Below are 20,863 nucleotides of genomic sequence, written 5' to 3'. Positions count from 1 at the left end.
AGACAGTCACTGTTAAATGTTGCTGTAGTTCCATCAACAAAAGCATAAAAGATGTATATTAGTTTCCTGGCTGCCATTACAAAGTACCACACACTGGGTAGCTTAAACAGCAGAAATTGTTGTTTCACAGTTTTGGAGGCTAGAAGTCCAAACTCAGGGTGTTGGCAAGGCTGGTTCCTGCTGAGAACTCTGAGGGAACGTTCACACCTGTAGTAACTTCTGAGAGCCTCAGGCACCCCTTGGCTTGTAGATGGTGGTCTCCCTCTATCTTCACATGCTTTTCCCTCTGTGTGTGTCTGTCACTGAGTCCAAATTTCCCCTATAGATAAGGATTAGTGTCTCCTCCAATGACCTAATCTTAACTTGAATATATCTGCTCAAAGATTCTATTTCCAAACAAGGTTATATTCTGTGGTACTGGGGTTTAGGTCTCTTTTGAGAGACACAGTTCTACCCCATAACAATATGCAATATAAAAATATATGAGTGTATATAAATATATATATATAGATACATAGACACAGAAATTTATACACTGCTTTCACATAGGCTGTACATGGGCTTTGCAAACATGAAAGTTAATTACTGACTAATATGTCAAATTTTGCTTACCTGGTATTTATTGCTAGTTATATAGATGCTTTCCAGTTACTTGATGTTAGAAATGACACTGGAGCTGGTGTTCTTATCTGGGGCTTGGAGTCCTCTTCCAAGTCCATGGGTTATTGGCAGAATTTGTTTTCTTGTGGCCGCTGGACTGAGTCCCAATTTGCCATCAGCCAGGGAACACTTCTTGCTCCAAGATGTCACCCATGGTTTCTTCCTGCATGGTCCCCACATTCACAACTTGGATTTTTGCTTTAGTTCTTCTAGGCCACACAGTGTGAGTCTCTCTGCCTCTTTTGTACCAGTCAGAAAAATCTCCTTGCTTTTAAAGCACTCACTCCATTGGGTTAGACTTACCCCAGGCACTCTCTCCACTGCCATGCAACTGGACACAATCAGAGTGATATTTCATCACAATCATGGGCTTCACCCATACTAGGGGTGGCAGGGGAGATTAGGCATGACTGTGGTAATCTTGGAATTCTGCCGACTATAAATACCCCATTAGTTCATTTTTGCCTTTGTGATGATAACTTTTCTAGAATTCCTGGCATAAAAATTACTAACTTAAAATAGATGCAAACATATGAAGCTTTTAAAACATATTGCTAAAGTCTAATATTCACTCCCACCAGGACGCCTGGAGTACTTGTATAACTGTGCATCCCCAGTAACAGAAATTTATCTCAACATGAGAAACAATACACACAGGTACATGTGCATTATTTTCTGTAGCATGAAAGAAACTTTGCAGATGCATAGCTCTTTACCCCAAAATACTTCCATATTTTCAAACGTTAAGAATATTCAATTACATGATCACAGTAAATTATTAAATTGTTTCTCATCAAATATTTACTCACTAGTTTTAGCATGCTTTGAAGGAAGCCCTGCAACCTTACCCATTCATGACTCAAAGTAAATACTGTCTGGGGACATGTGCACACACACATAATTATAAATTTGTTTATAATTTTTGAGTGTTTTATACTGAAAATGTCTTAGGCTATCTACTTCTCTCATTTTCTGAAAACAAGTGTCTTTTTATTATTTTTAATCCACACTGTATATATTACAAAAACATTTTATTGAAGATCTCCGATTCATCTTCACTTTCAAAAATATAAAACTTTATCCTTACTCACGGAGCTTCAGTAATCAGTAAGTCATCATTTTTCCTACTCTTTTGATCCCTAAGTCATCATTACTTCATAGGATAGTTTTTCAGTATTATTATTTCAATTATTTAAGTATAACACTCAGATATTATAACATATTATCTTTTTGGCAGAAACTATAAACTACTCTGAAATATATTCTTGTGAAGTTTAAAGAATAGCAAGCAGTTCCTTTTAGAGAATTTAAGCATGTGGAAACAGGAATTTAACTTATCCATCTTAACATTGTGCCTTTTTTTGCTTAATATAAATAACAACCATCAGAGCAATAATAAAAAGAGAGCACTAAAAATATCACCAGCACTTAAAATGTACCCAAATTTTCATAACATTGTAATAAGTATATTTTTACATTATTTTTTATTACATTTACTTTTTAAATTCATCCTCAAGCTAGACCTATAATTTCAGTTTAAATATAATCCTGAAATTATACATGAGAAAATCTTACTGATATTTATAAATGTAAAATTTACATCATTGATCAAGGTCACACAGCTGACAATTCCCAGAGATCTTAGTCATCTCTGTGTCGTCCCCATGTCAAGAATTCCAAAGCCTTAGCTCTGAATACCGTACTTCCTGAATATTGCACTCTACACCGTCTTTGCTTCTGTTTAATCAAATGAACCTTCTGGAGAACTCCCCATGGAGTCAGTTTCAGATCCAAGATTACATACAGGATTGATGTTCCCAGTAAGAATCCAATATTATAATTTGTCTAAAATAGTTCTACTTTAGGTCGTTTAAACAAATCATTGAATTCTTAATTCTTCTGTTTTATTTGTTGATTCAAACATATGACTGCTGCGGTGTCTGGTTTTCAATGTTCCATCACTCAGAAATGTGTTCATTAAAATCTCCTAATCACCTAGCATTCAGCTTGGACTTTAACGCTGAGATAGACCTAAAACTTCCTATTAGTTGGGTGGCAAAGTAAAATAGTAAACAGTATTTATTCCCCAAAGAAATTCAGCTATATCATAAAGGCTTAATTGATGTGAAATAATAAAGTTCTGATGAATGGAATCCTAAAGGACTATTTCTAGTTACTTGCTCGCTAAATTAGGAATTTAAAGGAAAAAAAAAAAGCTTTATATAGAAAAGAATTACCAATGAAGGAGTTTAGGCAGCTGACATGCTGATGCTGCATTCTGTAAGCTCATACAGAGATTCCTCCCACCCAGTAATATGCGTTATTTTGATTCAGAGCTATGTATCACAGGTAAGTGATCATGACATGCCCTGTTAGCAATTGCAAGGAAGACCACCATATCAACCACACAAAAAAGTATATTTAGGTCGGGTAGGCAGAAATCAGGAATTGGTTTGCAGAACACATTATTTCCATACATATATACGTTTTTCTACTCATGCTTTCATAATGTAATATTATAATGTTCTACTATTTATTTGGGTATTAGTATATTTAAAGTGGGAAATGATAAGTATAAATATATTAGCTTTGCAACAATTCTTAGGAGTATAGTTTCTGTCATCAGAGAGTATGCATTTCTAAAAGGCATTTGAACATTAAAAATTAACAATTTTATAAATTCTGATATGATTCTGTCTCACAATAGAAAGACAGATTTTCTGTGTTATTTTTTCTTGTTCTCTTAGTTCTTACTCACTCCTCTCCATCTCAAATCTTTTATTTTATAAGAAGACCAAATACTGTATTAAGACTCAGTTAACTTCAACAAAAAAATTACAAACAAGCAACTAAACTAATTCAATGAAAAATATACCTAGAATTTTTATGGCTCATAAAAACTTGAAGTTCACTTATGCTGCTAACTTCAGGCATAGCTGGATCCAGGGATGACTCAGTCCAGAAATTATTTCTCTGTCTTTCGATTCTACTCCCCTGTGTATATTGGCTTTAGCTGAAGGTGAACTCCATACACAGAGTGAGAAAAACTGCTGTTGATAACCTAGACCTCAATCTTCTCAGGCTACAGTCTGAAAGAAAGACCAAATCAACTCATAAGAAAACTATTTGGCATTGCTTGAGTCAAATCCTCACCTCCAAACCAAACCAAAGGGGGTTTGTAATAGAGCAGGTTGGACCACTTCTACCCTTTAGATGACACAACGTAGGATTCCAATTTAACCTCAGACCACCGCTCTCCCACCCGGCCCCCTGCCCTACCCACAGGCACTCAGGATTCCCTTAGGGGAATGGATGCTGAGCATACAGACAGCACAGACCTTCTGTGGGTGGGATGATCACACTTATCACATTGCCTGAAATAGTTCTGGTTCATGCCTGTTTTTCTGTGCTAATTAATAGGAGGATCTCTTTTAATCCTCGAAGTATGTAGACTTAGATGCAAATTATAACATCATTCTATCTGTGTGTAAGAGCACATCTCTTCTCTCCTGAGAATGGAAGTAGGTGCATTTAGAAGAACTAACAAGTTGAAAATATTTTCTTTTCTTTTTTATTTCTATTAATTACAGAGTGGGTACAAGATTCTTCTACCCTTTCAAGGTAAAGAAGGGCTTTAGAAAGAATGAAAAGAACAGATAGCTTGTTTTTGGTAATGTAGCAGTTGGACCCATGTTGAATCTCTGGCAGGAACTTTGACTGCTCCCAAAGTGAATGTGAGTTTTCTGCACAGGCACTATTTCATTCATTATTTCTCCAAAGAAGAGGAAACCTATACATATTGGAACAGATGGATAATATGGGTAAAATGATATATAGACAAGGGCACAGTATTGAAGGGGCCACATCACATGTCCCATGCTCACTCACAGTAAAAGATCTTAAAATCCCTGGGGGAAAAATGTATTTCAATTGTAAACATAAGAAAATATACGTATACAACTATGGAGAGACCCAGAAGATAATATATAATAGTATATTAAATTTCAGCTGTCTTAATTTATAAAATGTGATCACATTTCTATATGTTCTGAAAACATGTAAACATAAAAGTTTATCAAAGTAGAAGTTAAATCCAAAGACAAACTCTGAGTGATATTTCAAACAAAAGCTGCTATGATTTAAGGTGATTTTGCTTTAAAAAATAGTCACAACAAACAGGCTACGGGAGAGTCAAACAATAGGAATTTATTTCCCCCAAATAAGAAATCCAGAAACTGGTGATTCCAGGTTTGTTTCAGCCCCTCAATGATGTCATCAAGTAGGTAGGATAATTCTGCCTTTGTGTTCTGCTCTGCACAGCCTGTCTGCACTTTTTGTTTTCTTGGACACAGTGGTTGCAACACCTGCAACTTTTTTAAGTGTGAAAGGGAAGCTGAGAGTGAAATCAAATGTTCTTTTCTCAAAGTGGTCCTCACCCCCTGCTGTAATGTCTGTGTGCCTGTGTGTACGTGTATGTATGTGTGTGTGTGAGATATATTGCTCTTTTGATGCTACACCAATGCATGGGACCCACACCTGTGTGTGATTTTCTCTCTGGAACATATAATCTCTACTGTGTCAAGTAGCAAAACAATATAATTTTTGAGCAGTTTTATTGTGATGATACAGCTTTACAATTCAAGAAAAAATCTACCCCTCTACCTGGTAAGGCAGGCTTTCATTTCAACTCAACAGTTTTTGTTAAGTAGAAATGTCACCTAAGTAACTGGAGGAGATGCCAAAAGCCCTAAGCTTCTTGGTTAGGGCAGCTGACCTTAGATTCTGAGCTCAGTGCCCCATAGCCAGTTATCCAAGATTAGACACTCAATGTGCTTAGTGAATACAAAGAACAGGTGGGAAGATTCAAATGTTATTTTTGTTTTCATCATGAAGTATAATAAAGCCGACTTTTCTGTCCTTTGCATGCATGTAATTCTTCAGTGTAGGGGATTCCCATATAATGCCTTTTCTCCAAAAACATGAATAGGACTTTTTAATTAAGGATTTTCACTTTATAACTTAAACGTCTATTCTACCTTTGGGGCTTATGTAGTGAAAATAGGAAAAAAAATATTTGTATAATGCTAATAATTAACCATAGTTTTAAAAAGTCACAAAGTTGATCAAGAATTTTCATATAATAGGAACTTCTGTGAAGGTTATTAAAATGGCTCTTGTTCACCTTCTAAGACCTACCTTAAAGTTTTATTGGCATGTTTTATCTAACTCTACTTCAAAACTCATGTCTTTGCTTTTCCTTCATTGAGTATATTCCTAGCATTTTTCTTCTGATTGTTATCCAGGCATAGACTTCTTTTGAGTTACAGATAAGAAGCAGGGGTTATGAATTCATATGTTGAAGTCTTAACCCCTGGAATTTGACTATATTTGGAGATAAGATATTTAAAGAAGTAATAAAGGCAAAATGAGGTCATATGAGTGGGACCTCGTCCAATATGACTGAGGTCCTTCAAGAAGAGGGGCTGAAGACACAGACAGAGGGAAGACCATGTGAAAACATTGGAAGAGGACGGCCTTCTACAAGCCAATGAGAGTGTCCTCAGAAGAAAACACCCCTGCTGACACCTTTATCTAGAACATGTAGCTTCCAGAATTGTGAGAAAATGGATTTCTATTTTTTAAGCCACCCCATCTGTGTTACTTTTGTCAGCCCTAACAAAAAACACAGGCAGGCAAGAAAGTGAACAAGAAAGAAAATTTCTGAAGCAACTAAGGCACTGTTAAAAATATAAAATCATTAAAGACAAATTAGTGAACTGAATACATTGTCATCTTATTAAAATATTACTTGGTAGGGAACTAGGAACACCTGCATCATGTTCTTAACATCCCTAAAAATTCCAGAGGGAAAGACGTGTTCAGGGAAAATGCTTAAAAGGAGCTCACTTTGTTACTTTGAGGCTATGGCTTTAAAATCCCTCCTCCCCAGTACAAAATATTTGATGTCAGATGATGTCAAGGAGGATGTTTTTGGCCCAATGAAGATAGTCTAAAAATATACAGGCTGGATGGCCTGCTTCTTCTAGGAATCTCTCAAAATATGAATGCTGAAGAGAGCATGAAAAATGGAGAGAATTTCCTTGAGCCCAGACAGGAGCTGTGTCTTGTGGAGATAGAGTAGCCAGCTGCATAATATTTAACAGATCATAATAATTATAATTAAAACAGGATACATTTATTGACTTTAATAGACAGTTTTTTAAATTTTTGTATTTTTTACAAACACACAATTGACATTTTCACTATTTCAGATATATTAGAGAATCTGGTTAGAACTTCTGTAGGGAAGCAACATGTAGCTATCTATACCTAAATGCCATTTCAAAAAGAAGCAGAGTCTGTTAGAAATTTATCCCTAAATGTATATTTACATTAAAGTTTGAAAAGCACTTACACAGATTGTGCTCTCTGACCATAATGTACTCATATTAGAAATAAAAAATGAAAATAAAACATAGTTATTTCACAGCTAGGAGTTTTATAGAGTTCATGACATATTTCTTGCTACCCATCTTTTTGATAAATGTGACTTTAATATGCAAATCAGTTTCTATAATTGGAGCTCAGATTTGTTTTTCCTCCTATCAGTTTTCTAATGACACAATTGCAAATTAGAGAGAATGATCCTAAGTAAATGTACAGTTTGGTAAATAGGTAGAGGTCAGAATAATCAGTATTTTTTTTTTTTTTTTTTTTTTGGCGGTACGTGGGCCTCTCACTGTTATGGCCTCTCCCGTTGCGGAGCACAGGCTCCAGACGCGCAGGCTCAGTGGCCATGGCTCACAGGCCTAGCCGCTCCGCGGCATGGGGGATCTTCCCGGGCCGGGGCAAGAACTCATGTCCCCTGCATCGGCAGGTGGACTCTCAACCACTGCACCACCAGGGAAGCCCTCAGTATTTTAATAAGCCTAATAGAAACCATAGATGCTCTTGAGAGAAATAAATTATCTGGATATAAACAATCCCAAAGGCATTTCTTAAAGTTCAATTTATGCAGTGATTTATTCATTATGAGCTGATGTAGGCTGATGAGTGGCAGGTTAGTTTTTTAATTCCTTTACATTATTTCATGGAGAATTATAGAAGCATTTATGTCTTATGTTGGAGAATTCCTCACCATATTGGCTATATTAGCTATATTAGTTACACACAATTAAAATACTTTCAGAAATTTCTGATTCCACACTGAGCTAGAATATATTACATTCAAATATTATCTTTGAACTAAAGTCCAGAAATAACATAAATAGCAATTATTTAGAAAGAAGTATACTTTGTACATTTCCATTTCTCTGTTATGCCTTGTGGCAAGATGGAAAAAATTGCCATGATTCAGACTTTTCATTTTGGTACAGTCATATGCATAAAAAGATGGAAATTAGAGAAGTACAATAATTTTCAAAATATGTGATATACTGTTAAGTACAAGGGATCTTTTTTCCCCTGAGTATTTGTTATTTAGTGATATTTTTCCAAACCTTGCTGCTCTAAGATTGTGTTGAAATAAAAAAATGTCACTTTTAAAATTAACCTTAACTCAAATATGGCTCTTAAATAAATACTATGTTGAGATATCAGGAATCTGTTCCCTGATAACTTGCAGAAAATACAATGTAAATACATGGGAAATCAACTTAAGAGTAAAATTTAAAATCTTGCTAAAGATACAGGATCCTGTGAAACTAACCAAAGTTCTGCTGGGGAATTGTTTCAATCACACTCTATGCCCATGGAGATTGGACAGAGTTAGACTGGTTAAAATGGAAGAAGAGAAAGTCAATAAGAAAATAAAAAACAGAGGCCATTTAAAAGATAATAATTCATATATTAAAGATTAAGAGAGACAATTGGAAATCTGAAGAAGGCTTAAAATAATTTCATTAAAATATCATTAGTCAAAGGAGAAATAAATGATGCAATAAGATAATATGGTGTATGTTGAGGTTGGGGGCATGTTGGAAACCACAAAACTCATAATTTTAAATGTGCTTTTGTGAAACCTCAGATAAACTTTAGAAATGTATATATTTTACTGTTTAAAAATCAATTTTTTTTCACCATTTAATGTGAAATCCTGGTCCCCTTTAATCTTGGTTTTGTTTTATAGTGTATAACCTCCTGAGCCTCCATTTCATATATATTCATACATACACACACACAAAAATACACATATATACCAAATGGCTTATGTGTAAACAGTTATTGAAATAAAACACATTTGAAATGTAAAAACTTAGGATGTTAAACAGCTCTAGCATGTTGCCTCCTCAAATATAATTACTGTTCGTTCCCCAAAAAGAAGTAGTGTAAAACTGATTTCCCTGTGAAAAGAGCCTTAATTTCTCTAACAGCATACATACTGTGTGTCCACATATGTAGACAAATGTCCACAAAGAATAAAACATCTTTTAACTGTAATATTGGGATGGAGGGTAGGAGGGGAAATCTGCTTATTGGAAGAAACTGTTCTTCCAGAGATGTGTAGTCATGATAGTCAGAAATCTGGAAATTATGCTTTATAATGAATGAGTTAAGAAACTTGGAAATTTCCCATATAAGGGGGAAAAATTTTGACAAAATGAAAGTTATGGTCAAGTGTTTAGGAGATGGGTTAGAATGTTCATGGATTTCTGCAATCAATAGAATGCCATCAGTGAGTGGAAGAAGAAAAGAATAGTTAATAGCATTATAATAACACTATGGCAAAAGACTTGATGCTTTGCAAGTATTAAAAAAATAATGATGGCTCAACTTAATTTACTTGTTGTCAATAGAGCTTTTGAAATACCAGGTAGGTTGCCTCCTGAAGTTGTGTGCTCTTTAACATTGGATGGGGCCTGCAGAATACAACTCACTACCTCTTGAATACTTTGCTTAAGCCATTCTAGCACTAGAAATTTTGGATCTTTAAGTGAAACAAAACTTTAAAGAGATTTAGTCAGAATCTTCTTTCATAACTGGGTTCATTTGTGGGTCAGGATTTAGACTGACTCTTGCCATGGGAACACTATGTTTACAACGGAATCTACTAAAATTGTGCCTGCCAAGTGAATTATTTTTAATTTAAACTCAGGCCAGAGTGAGGGCTCCAATTACTGGTAGCCTAAAAATATTGTCAATCTTGGATTGTGTTCTGAGGATTGACAAGTGGATGCAAATGACCTTCCAAAGTGCCTAGCACATAGGTAGGACATTTAGCTAGCCTTAATTATATAATGTTTGCTAACTGGGATATCACAGTATACTGTAAATATGCAAGCTTTCTTAATAATGAGTATTTGCTTTGAGAAAATAGTTCTAATCACAATAGAGTAATATAGGCATAGTGATAAAATTTATAATAGATTTAGATAAGTTTCATTGCCCAAGTTAGTTCTGATTATTTGCTTATTATCTCTTAAAAATAATCCCCCAAATAACAGTCTACTTTTTTATGTTAAAGGAATTATTCCTAAAAGTAGAAAATAGAAGAAAAAAATTCTCTTAACATAAGATCTCAGTGTAGTTGAAGTGCATTAAATTCCTTCCTCCATTTATTTTGAAAACTTATTTAACATACACAGTAGGTTGAGCTCCACATGTAGCAAATACAGCAGGTGCTTTTGTTGCTTATCATCCCGTAACAGCTGTGCTGGACAGTCCCTAGCCACACCACTAGATCCCACCTCAGCTGTCTCTGCTTTTATGTCTTGGACTTTTTCGGAAGCTGAGGGATCTTATTGGGGACACATGGAGGATAAATACCCACAAATCAGTCCAGACATGTGGGTAGGCTAATGCACTGAGGGCAACCTTGACCAAAGTAGACAAGAGGCAATGTACAGCTCCTCCATCTCTCAAAGATTCCAGGGAAAACTTCTGATGTGCCTTCTTCCTAGATCTTCAGAAGGTCCGCATAGTTACCTGTTGCTGTTTAACAAACTACTCCCCAAATCCAATGGCTTGAAACAGCAGCACTTGTTTATTAATTACTTATTATTCTGTGGCTCAGGAGTTTAGGAGTGGCTCATCTGGGTGGTTCTGTCTCAGGACCTCTCATTAGGTTGCAACCAAGATATCAGTTGGGTTACAGTCGTATGAAGACTTTACTGGGGCTAAAATATCCTCTTCCAAGTTCCCTCATGCAGCTATTGCCCAGAGGCTTCAGTTCTTCTCCATGTAACCATCTCCACAGTGTTGTCTGAGTATCCTTACTACAGAGCAGCTGGCTAGCCCAAGAAAAGTAAAGAGAGAAGGAAGAGAAGGCATGCTTTGACCATCATTTAACAGTGAATCACTAAGTACAACATACACTCAGTGAGAGAAGAAAATAGAGAAAGGTGGGACTGAGCCCCAACACACACAGTGCTTACCCTTATTTTAAAAGTTTACTGACTATCCTGTAATCAACCTTAGTCAATATTTTCTATAGTACAGGCATAGGTATTTTATAGTACATACATACATTCATTCATGCACACATATGTATATACCAAGCTACCTATGTTTAAAATAGAATGGAAAGAGTAAAGTCTATAGTGATTTAGCTCTATGATGCCTGAGTCTTTTTATTTTCCCTTTTTCTTTGTGGCTATGGTTGCTTTTAGATCAATTGGCCTTAATTTCACTGAAAATACTAATAAATATCCATTAAATTATCTCCTATAAATCAACTACTAATAAATAGTAGTTGATAATACATAACTACTTCATGTCCTTAATTTTATAATAAATGACTACTTCATGTCCTTAATAATAAATAAATGACTACCTCATGTCCTTAATTTTATTCTTAATTTGGCAAATATTAACTGTACAATATGGACTCATGTGTATTATATAGAGATATGTATTTTTCACTTTTCTTTCTTAGATGTCTCCCTGGATTTTCTGGGAAATTTTGTGAAATTAACATAAATGAAAGTTCTTCATCACCATGTCTAAATGGTGTGAACTGTGAGGATCACATCAATGGATATATTTGCAAATGTCAACAAGGTAATTATGAAAAAGTAATGATCATGCAAATGTCACATTTAGTTACAAAATATATGTATTTATATATGTGTATTGTATATGTGTGTGTTTGTACAATACAATTTTGACAATCAACTCACTAGTAATGTTGTTGACTATCAACCAGCTTCTAAGCGTTGATCACACTTAAAAAATATGAAATTGTTGTTCTGTGATACTAGTAATCAATCCTTTAGGCTATCAGCAAGAAATCCTTGTGCTTAGATCATGGTATCTCACTACAGGTATTTTCAAAATTTATGTAAGCTTCAAATTCCTGATCTTTATCTATATCCGTTATGCCTGGTGCACAAGTCCTTTGTAAAAACTGGCTCATTAATATTTACATTATTATTACTGCCAATGATCATCAGTATAGAGATGGACTGGTTGGGTGAACTGATTTTATTCAAGGAGAACTTTTTTATTAACAACAGGTCTTTTGGGCCATTTCTGCCTTTGCTCATATTATCTTTAACTGTATACTGATATAAACAAGTTGTGTCCAGGAATCTTCTTCCCCCTCTTTCCTCTAGTTTTCTAAACTTTCAAATTTGTTGCTTTCTACCTGTGACTTCTATCACTCATCTTACCTTCAAAATTTAGTTTCATCCACCCCAAAATGATTTTGAATATGTGAATTTCCTTGAGCAATAATAATCTCACAAGAATATATGTGGGGAATATTTTTGGTCACTAAAAAAGAATTCTCACTATTCACAAACCCCAGAGAAGACTTAAGATAGCTTGTGGATACCCTAGAGTCTGGACTCCTGGTTATTTGAACCCCCAGAGGAAATAACAGCCAATAATTCTTACAGATAAAAGAAGTAGAATAAAGCTTACAATGCTCTGATAGAAGAAATAAATACCATTTAAAAGCTTTTGCTTTTCCCCCAAAAAATATCTTTCTCAGACAGCAGAAGCCAGAAGAACTACAATCCTGCAGACTGTGGAACGAAAATCACATTCACAGAAAGATAGACAAGATGAAAAGGCAGAGGGCTATGTACCAGATGAAGGAACAAGATAAAAGCCCAGAAAACCAACTAAATGAAGTGGAGATAGGCAACCTTCTAGAAAAATAATTCAAAAAATGATAGTGAAATGATTCAGCACCTCAGAAAAAGAATGGAGACAAAGATCAAGAAGGTGTAAGAAATGTTTAACAAAGACCTAGAAGAATTAAAGAACAAACAAACCGAGATGAACAATACAATAACTGAAGTGAAAAATAAACTAGAAGGGATCAATAGCAGAATAACTGAGGCAGGAGAAAGGAAAAGTGACCTGGAAGACAGAATGGTGGAATTCAATGTTGCAGAACAGATTAAAGAAAAAAGAATGAAAATAAATGAAGACAGTCTAAGAGACCTCTGGGACAACATTAAATGCAACAACATTCACATAATAAGGGTCCCAGAAGGAGAAGAGAGAGATAAAGGACCTGAGAAAATATATGAAGTGATTATAGTAGAAAACTTCCCTAACAAGGAAAGGAAATAACCAGCCCTGTCCAGGGAGTGCAGAGAGTCCCATAAAGGATAAACCCAAGGAGAAACATGCCAAGCCACAGAGTAATCAAATTGACAAAAATTAAAGACAAATTATGAAAAGCAACAAGGGAAAGGTGACAAATAAAATACAAGGGAACTCCCATAAGGTTAACAGCTGATTTCTCAGCAGAAACTCTAGAAGCCAGAAGGGAATGACACCATATATTTAAAGTGATGTAAGGGAAGAAACTACAACCACAATTACTCTACACAACAAGGATTTCATTCAGATTTGATGGGGAAATAAAAAGCTTTACAGACAAGCAAAAGCTAAGATAATTCAGCATCACCAAACCAGCTCTACAAGAATGGCTAAAGGAACTTCTCTAAGTAGGAAACATAAGAAAAGGAAAGAACCTACAAAAACAAACACAAAACAATTAAGAAAATGGTAATAGGAATAAACATATTGATAATTGCCTTGAATGTGAATGGATTAAATTCTCCAACCAAAACAAACAGCCTCGCTCAATGGATACAAAAACAAGACCTATATACATGCTGTCGACAAGAGACCCACTTCAGACCAAGGGACACATACAGACTGAAAATGAGGGGATAGAAAAAGATAGTCCATGCAAATGGAATTCAAAAGAAACCTGGACTTGCAATACTCATATCAGATAAAAAAGATTTAAAATAAAGAGTGTTACAAGAAACAAGGAAGGACACTACATAATGATCAAGGGATCAATCCAAGAAGAAGATATAACAATTATAAATATCTATGCACCCAACATAGGAGCACATCAACACATAAGGCAAATGCTAACAGCTATAAAAGAGGAAATCAACAGTAACACAATAATAATAAGGGACTTTAACACCTCACTAACACCAATGGACATATCATCCAGGCAGAAAATTAATAAGGAAACAAAAACTGTAAATAACACAGTAGACCAGATAGATGTAGTTGATATTTATAGGACATTCCATCTGAAAACAGCAGATTACACTTTCTTCTCAAGGGCACATGGAACATGATCCAGGATAGATCACATCTTGGGTCACAAATCAAGCCTTGGTAAATTTAAGAAAATTGAAATCCTATCAAACATCTTTTCTGACCACAACACTATGAGATTAGAAATAAATTACAAGGAAAAAACATAAAAAGCACAAATACATGGAGGCTAAACAATACTTCACTAAATAACCACGGGATCTCTGACAAAATCAAAGAGGAAATTAAAATATACCTAGAGACAAAAGACAATGAAAACATGACAATCCAAAACCTATGGGATGCAGCAAAAGATGTTGTAAGAGGGAAGTTTATAGCAATACAATCCTACCTGAAGAAACAAGAAAAATCTCAAACAATTTAATCTTACACCTAAAGGAACTAGAGAAAGAACAAACAAACTCCAAAGTTCGTAGAAGGAAAGAAATCATAAAGATCAGAGCAGAAATAAATGAAATAGAAACAAAGAAAACAATAGCAAAGATCAATAAAACTAAAAGCTGGTTCTTTGAGAAGATAAACAAAATTGACAAACCTTTAGCCAGAATCATCAAGAAAAAGAGGGAGAGTACTCAAATCAATAAAATTAGAAATGAAAAAGGTGAAGTTACATTGGACACCACAGAAACACAAAGCATCATAAGAGATTACTACAGCAGCTCTATGCCAATAAAATGGACAGCCTGGAAGAAATGGACAGATTCTTAGAAAGGTATAACCTTCCAAGATTAAACCAAGAAGAAATAAAAAACATGAACAGACCAATCACAAGCAATGAAATTGAAACTGATTAAAAATCTTCCAACAAACAAAAGTCCATGACCAGATGGCTTCACAGGTGAATTCTATCAAACATTTAGAGAAGAGTTAACACCCATCCTTCTCAAACACTTCCAAAAACTTGCAGAGAAAGGGACACTCCCAAACTCATTCTACAAGACCACCATCACCCTGATACCAAAGATAGTACAAAAAAAGAAAATTACAGACCAATATCACTGATGAATATAGTGCAAAAATCCTCAACAAAATACTAGCAAACAGAATCCAACAACACATTAGAAGGATCATACATGATGATCAAGTGGGATTTATAAAAGGGATGCAAGGATTCTTCAATATATGCAAACCACTTAACATGATACACCATATTAACAAATTGAAGACTAAAAACTCTGTGATCCTCTCAGTAGATGCACAAAAAGCTTTTAACAAAATTCAAAACCCATTTATGATAAAAAACTCTCCAGAAAGTGGGCATAGAGGAAACCTACCTCAACATAATAAAGGTCATATATGACAAACCCACAGCAAACATCATTCTCAAAGGTGAAAATCTGAAAGCATTTGCTGTAAGATAAGGAACATAACAGGATGTCCATTCTCACCACTATTATTCAACATAGTTTTGGAAGTTTTAGCCACAGCAATCAGAGAAGAAAAAGAAATAAAATAAATACAAATTGGAAAAGAAGTAAATCTGTCACTATCATGGATGACATGATACTATACATGTATAATCCTAAAGATGCCATCAGAAGACTACTAGAGCTAATCAATGATTTGGTAAAGTTGCAGGATACAAAATTAATGCACAGAAATCTTTTGCATTCCTATACACTAACAACAAAAGATAAGAAAAATAAATTAAGGAAACAATCCCATTGACCATTGCAATAAAAAGAATAAAATACCTAGGAATAAACCTACCTAAGGAGACAAAAGACCTGAATGCAGAAAACTACAAGACACTGATGAAAGAAATCAAAGGTGAAACTAACAGATGGAGGTATATACCATGTTCTTGGATTGGAAAAATCAATATTGTGAAAATGACTATACTACCCAAAGCAATCTACATATTCAATGCAATCTCTGTCAAATTACCCATGACATTTTTTACAGAACTAGAACAAAAAATCTTAAAATTTGTATGCAGACACAAAAGACCCCAAATAGCCAAAGCAATCTTGAGAACGAAAAATGGAGCTGGAGGAATCAGGCTCCCTGGCTTCAGACTATACTACAAAGCTACAGTAATCAAGACAGTATGGTACTGGCACAAAACCAGAAATATAAATCAATGGAACAGGATAGAAAGCCCAGAGATAAACCCATGCACCTATGGCCAACTAATCTATGACAAAGGAGGCAAGGATATACAATGGAGAAAAGACAGCCTCTTCAATAAGTGGTGCTGGAAAAACTGGAAAGCTACATGGAAAATAATGAAATTAGAACACTCACTAACACCACTCACAAACATAAACTCAAAATATTTTAAAGACCTAAATGTAAGACAGGACACTATAAAACTCTTAGAGGAAAACATAGGCAGAACACTCTATGACATAAATCACAGCAAGCTCTTCTTTGACCCACCTCCTAGAGTAATGAAAATAAAAACAAAAATAAACACAAAGATCTAGTGAAACTTAAAAGCTTTTGCACAGCAAAGGAAACCATAAACAAGATGAAAAGACAACCCTCAGAATGGGAGAAAATATTTGCAAAAGAAGCAACTGACAAAGAATTAATCTCCAAAATATACAAGCAGCCCATGCAGCTCAATATCAAAAAAACAAACAACCCATTCCATAAATGGGCGGAAGAACTAAATAGACATTTCTCTAAAGAAGATAGACAGATTGCCAACAAACACGTGAAAGGATGCTCAACATCACTAATCATTAGAGAGATGCAAATCAAAATTACAATGAGATATCATCCCACATTTATTAGAATAGGCATCATCAGAAAATCTACAAACAACAAATGCTGGAGAGGGTATGGAGAAAAGGGAACCCTCTGGCACTGTTAGCGTGAATGTAAATTGATACAGTCACTATGGAGAACAGTATGGAGGTTCCTTAAGAAACTAAAAATAGAATTACCATATGACCCAGCAATCCCACTACTGGGCATATACCCAGAGAAAACCATAATTCAAAAATAAACATGCGCCCTAATGTTCATTGCAGCACTATTTACAATAGCCAGGTCATGGAAGCAACCTAAATGCCCATCAACAGATGAATGGATACAAACAATGTGGTGCATGTATACAATGAAATATTACTCAGCCATAAAAAGGAACAAAACTGGGTCATTTGTAGAGACATGGATGGACTTAGAGACTGTCATACAGAGTGAAAATGACTATAGACATGAATGACAGAGTGAAGTAAGTCAGAAAAAGAAAAGCAAATATCGTATATTAATGCATATATGTGGAATCTAGAAAAACTGTAGAGATGAACTGGTTTGCAAGGCAGAAATAGAGACACAGATGTAGAGAACAAACATATTGACACAAAAGTGGGAAAGTGGGGTGGTGGGTGGTGGTGGGATCAATTGGGATTGACGTATATACACTAATATGTGCAAAATAAGTAACTAATAAGAAAACTGCTGTATGTAAAAATAAGTAAAATAAGATGCAAAAAAAAAAAATAAAGTTGGATGTAAGGAGTGCCAGAAAATAAGGTTGGAGAATTAAAAATATATATATATTTTTGTCAAGGTCTGATCATTTAAAAACGTTAGATAGCCACCTTAAGCAATGCATATAATCCTATGAAAACAGTTAAGAAACAAAACAAGTATTAAAGTCATTTTTACCGTATCAATACATATCTTATAATTGCTAGTTCCATTTATTATGTTGATAGATTAGTATTGATGCTCCAGGTGAAGATTCCACTTGTTTCAGATTTACTTGAGGCCTGGGGCCCTTCTGAAGCAGCTGCAGCATCAAACAAAGTCCCGTTCTGAATGTTGCCCATCCGGTCCACTGTGGAAACGAAAGACCTCAAAAATACTCATCTGCATTGTTGGGTGATAACTCAGAACTTGCTGGTACTTTTGGTGCAAGACTTAGATTCTGGGCTTTTTTTTTCCCCCCATATAAAGCAGATTTATTTTAAAATTTCTCAAAATGGAATGAGTTATCACAGTTGGTATAAGCAGTTTGATTAAATAACAATACCAGTAGCTGTCCTTCACTGAATACTTGCTATAAACCTGCACTAAGCAAAATCCTTATGGCCACCACGCCATCCTTTTTTAAAAAAATTTATTATTATTATTTTTAATATTTGAATTTTATTTAATTTATTTTTATAACCAATAAATATTTATATTTTTATAAATAATTTATAACTAATATTTTTTCTTATTAGTTATCCATTTTATACATATTAGTGTATACATGTCAATCCCAATCTCACAATTCATCCTACCCCCCTCCACCACTTTCCCCCCTTGGTCTCCTTACATTTGTTCTCTACATCTGTGTCTCTATTTCTGTTTAGATTCTTCACAGCCAAGTCACAAGAGCACATACCTTGTAAGCAACAAAACAAACAGACTAATTATTAGAAAGTGCTATTGTGCTCTCAGACCCCTGTCCCCTCCCAAGGGCTCTCTCCAGCCAGGCCTCTTAACCACACCAGCACTTTCTACTTCTGAAGTTATTTAAGGAATAATCTCACGCTTGCAGGTCACCCTTCAATCTTTCTTCATTTTTTTCTTCTTTCCTCATTGTCTTTAATAGCACAGTTAGCTATTGTTTGTTTTTCTTTTTTTCAGTATGTTTCCTAATTTGTATCTTGAAATTCACTCTCTGACAGGCAGTTCTATAGTTTTTATAAATGTGTAAAATTATGTAAGTACCACCACAGCCAGTCATGTGGCCACTGCCCTCACAATGTTCTCATGCCACCACTGTGTAGTCAGTCCTTTCCTCACCCCCAACATGAATTCATTTTGATAGGAGTCTGATTTTTTTCTTCATCATTTTATCCTTGAAAAGTTTCCCTGTTGTTGAGCTCTTCTTTCTGTCATATTCTGAATTTTAGATGTTGAAGGCCAAATGTGGGAGGCCTTGAGCACATATTTGTTTAGATAATACTAATTATAGTAACAATATTAGTACATGGACATCCTGCTATTTTACATGTACTCACTTATTCAGTGTTCATAATGACCTTGTGAAGAAGGTATTTTTTTCATCTCATTTTTCCCATGAGGAAATGTAGTCCCAGAGTCTTTGGGTATCCCCCATATCATATTAGTGGCAAAACTGAAATTCACAGCCAGCAAGTCTGGCCTGGTGCTGTACCCTCATTTCTTATGTTCCCCAAAAAGGGCCTGCACTGAATAGCAACTCCCCATAAAGTTTCAATTATGTAGGATGAATAAGTTCCAGAACTTACTCTACAACAATGTACCTATAGTTAATAGTACTGTATTGCATACTTAAATTTCTTTTAAAAGGATACATATCATGTTAAATGTTCTTATGAAAATTAAAAAAAAATCAAATGGACAGCCCTCCAAAAAAAGAAAAAAAAAAAAAAAAAGACCTTCACCAATAAGGTCCATCAGTGTGTGGCAGCTTAATCACTTAATCTGGATGTTAGCAATTCTAAGCACTGTGAGATATCTCAGGAAGGGGGAACCTCCAGATCTCTCTGATTAGCTCCTATAAAGCTTCCATAAGCAAAAACTGAGAACTTAACACTTTTCTGAGTAGTTAATAGCAATTTGCCTTCTCTGAAATGGCACAGAAAGACACAAATGCTGACTTATTTGGTTTATACTGGTCCCCTCATCTCTCTCAACCATAGAGGAAACCAGCTTTAAATCATGTTGATAATTCTTTCTTATGCTCTGGTCTAAATCAGGCCATTAGCCTTACCTTACATACTTCTGGATGGAAACCTACCTTCCCTAGGTATTTACTTCTATCCTTAAGTTAGTTAAGTACCATAAATTATTGCCATTTTTTACTCTCATCAGTTGTGGAAATCTTCCCTAAGTTCACATCATGTGGCCAATTTTCAGAATGTTCTTGTCTTCATGTAACAGCTCTTCCTCCACGGTTGTCATCTTGGGTGCCTCCTCCAACTGCACCTCAAGGTTTGTGATTTTTGTCTTTTTTCTCCCTTCCCCCTTCACTGTAGTCAAACAACTGCTTGACTCCTGCAACTTTCTGAACAGAAAAAAGTTTGAAAAATTAAATGTTGGTTTCTTCGCCACACGAATCTGCAAAACACAACTGAAATTTAAACTGGGTATAAGTAGGTTAGAAGACTCTGTTCTTTAGTTTTGTTCCAGGAAACCCCATCTGAGCAGTTGTATTCGGCATATCTTGGAAAAGCACAGTCCATTTGTGATTCTGATCCATGAAGGGCCATAGTTAGCATGGGGCCCTCTCCCTCTCCCTCTCCCTAGGCAGATACCCTTCCCTCCAGGCTAAGAAGGGGCAGTGTCTGACGAGTGGAGCACAGGTTGGATCCCAGACCTCACCCACCCTCTCTGCACGAGGTCTTTGTCCAGTACAAGACAGTATTGATCACAGAGCTCATCCTCTGCGTAGGCAGTAAATCCAATGACCGGTGAGCTCTTTTCCATTGAAGTATCAATACAAATATTCAGATTATTTTACAAAATAAAATGCACTTATGTTTTGGCCTAAGTACTCCCATTTATAGTGTTACATAAAAGTGTTTACTACTCAGTAAGTTTACCAGTATGAGCAAGCTGACAGTTGGAAGATCTCTGTATTGCAAATGTGAATGCTTCTCCCGGAATTGTTCTCAATCCCTGGGGCAGTCACTGTGCTCAGACACTTCTTTCTTTTTTTTTTTTTTTTTGCCGT

The 20,863-nt window shown here is 35.3% G+C and overlaps 1 protein-coding gene across 1 annotated transcript in view; it reads left to right on the top strand.

Annotated features, from left to right (window-relative positions):
- The window catches only part of EYS (eyes shut homolog), a 1,661,361-nt gene that overhangs the window by 754,302 nt on the left and 886,196 nt on the right, over positions 1 to 20,863 (top strand). The window contains exon 21 of the mRNA XM_060283543.1: positions 11,534 to 11,658. Within this exon, the coding sequence (XP_060139526.1) occupies positions 11,534 to 11,658 (125 nt within the window). The remainder of the gene's footprint in view (positions 1 to 11,533; positions 11,659 to 20,863) is intronic.

Source organism: Globicephala melas, chromosome 14 (assembly GCF_963455315.2).
Source record: "Globicephala melas chromosome 14, mGloMel1.2, whole genome shotgun sequence".
NCBI classification, from domain to species: domain Eukaryota; kingdom Metazoa; phylum Chordata; class Mammalia; order Artiodactyla; family Delphinidae; genus Globicephala; species Globicephala melas.
The sequence above is the reverse complement of the archived record's forward strand: the minus strand, read 5'-3'. Positions and strand labels throughout refer to the sequence as shown.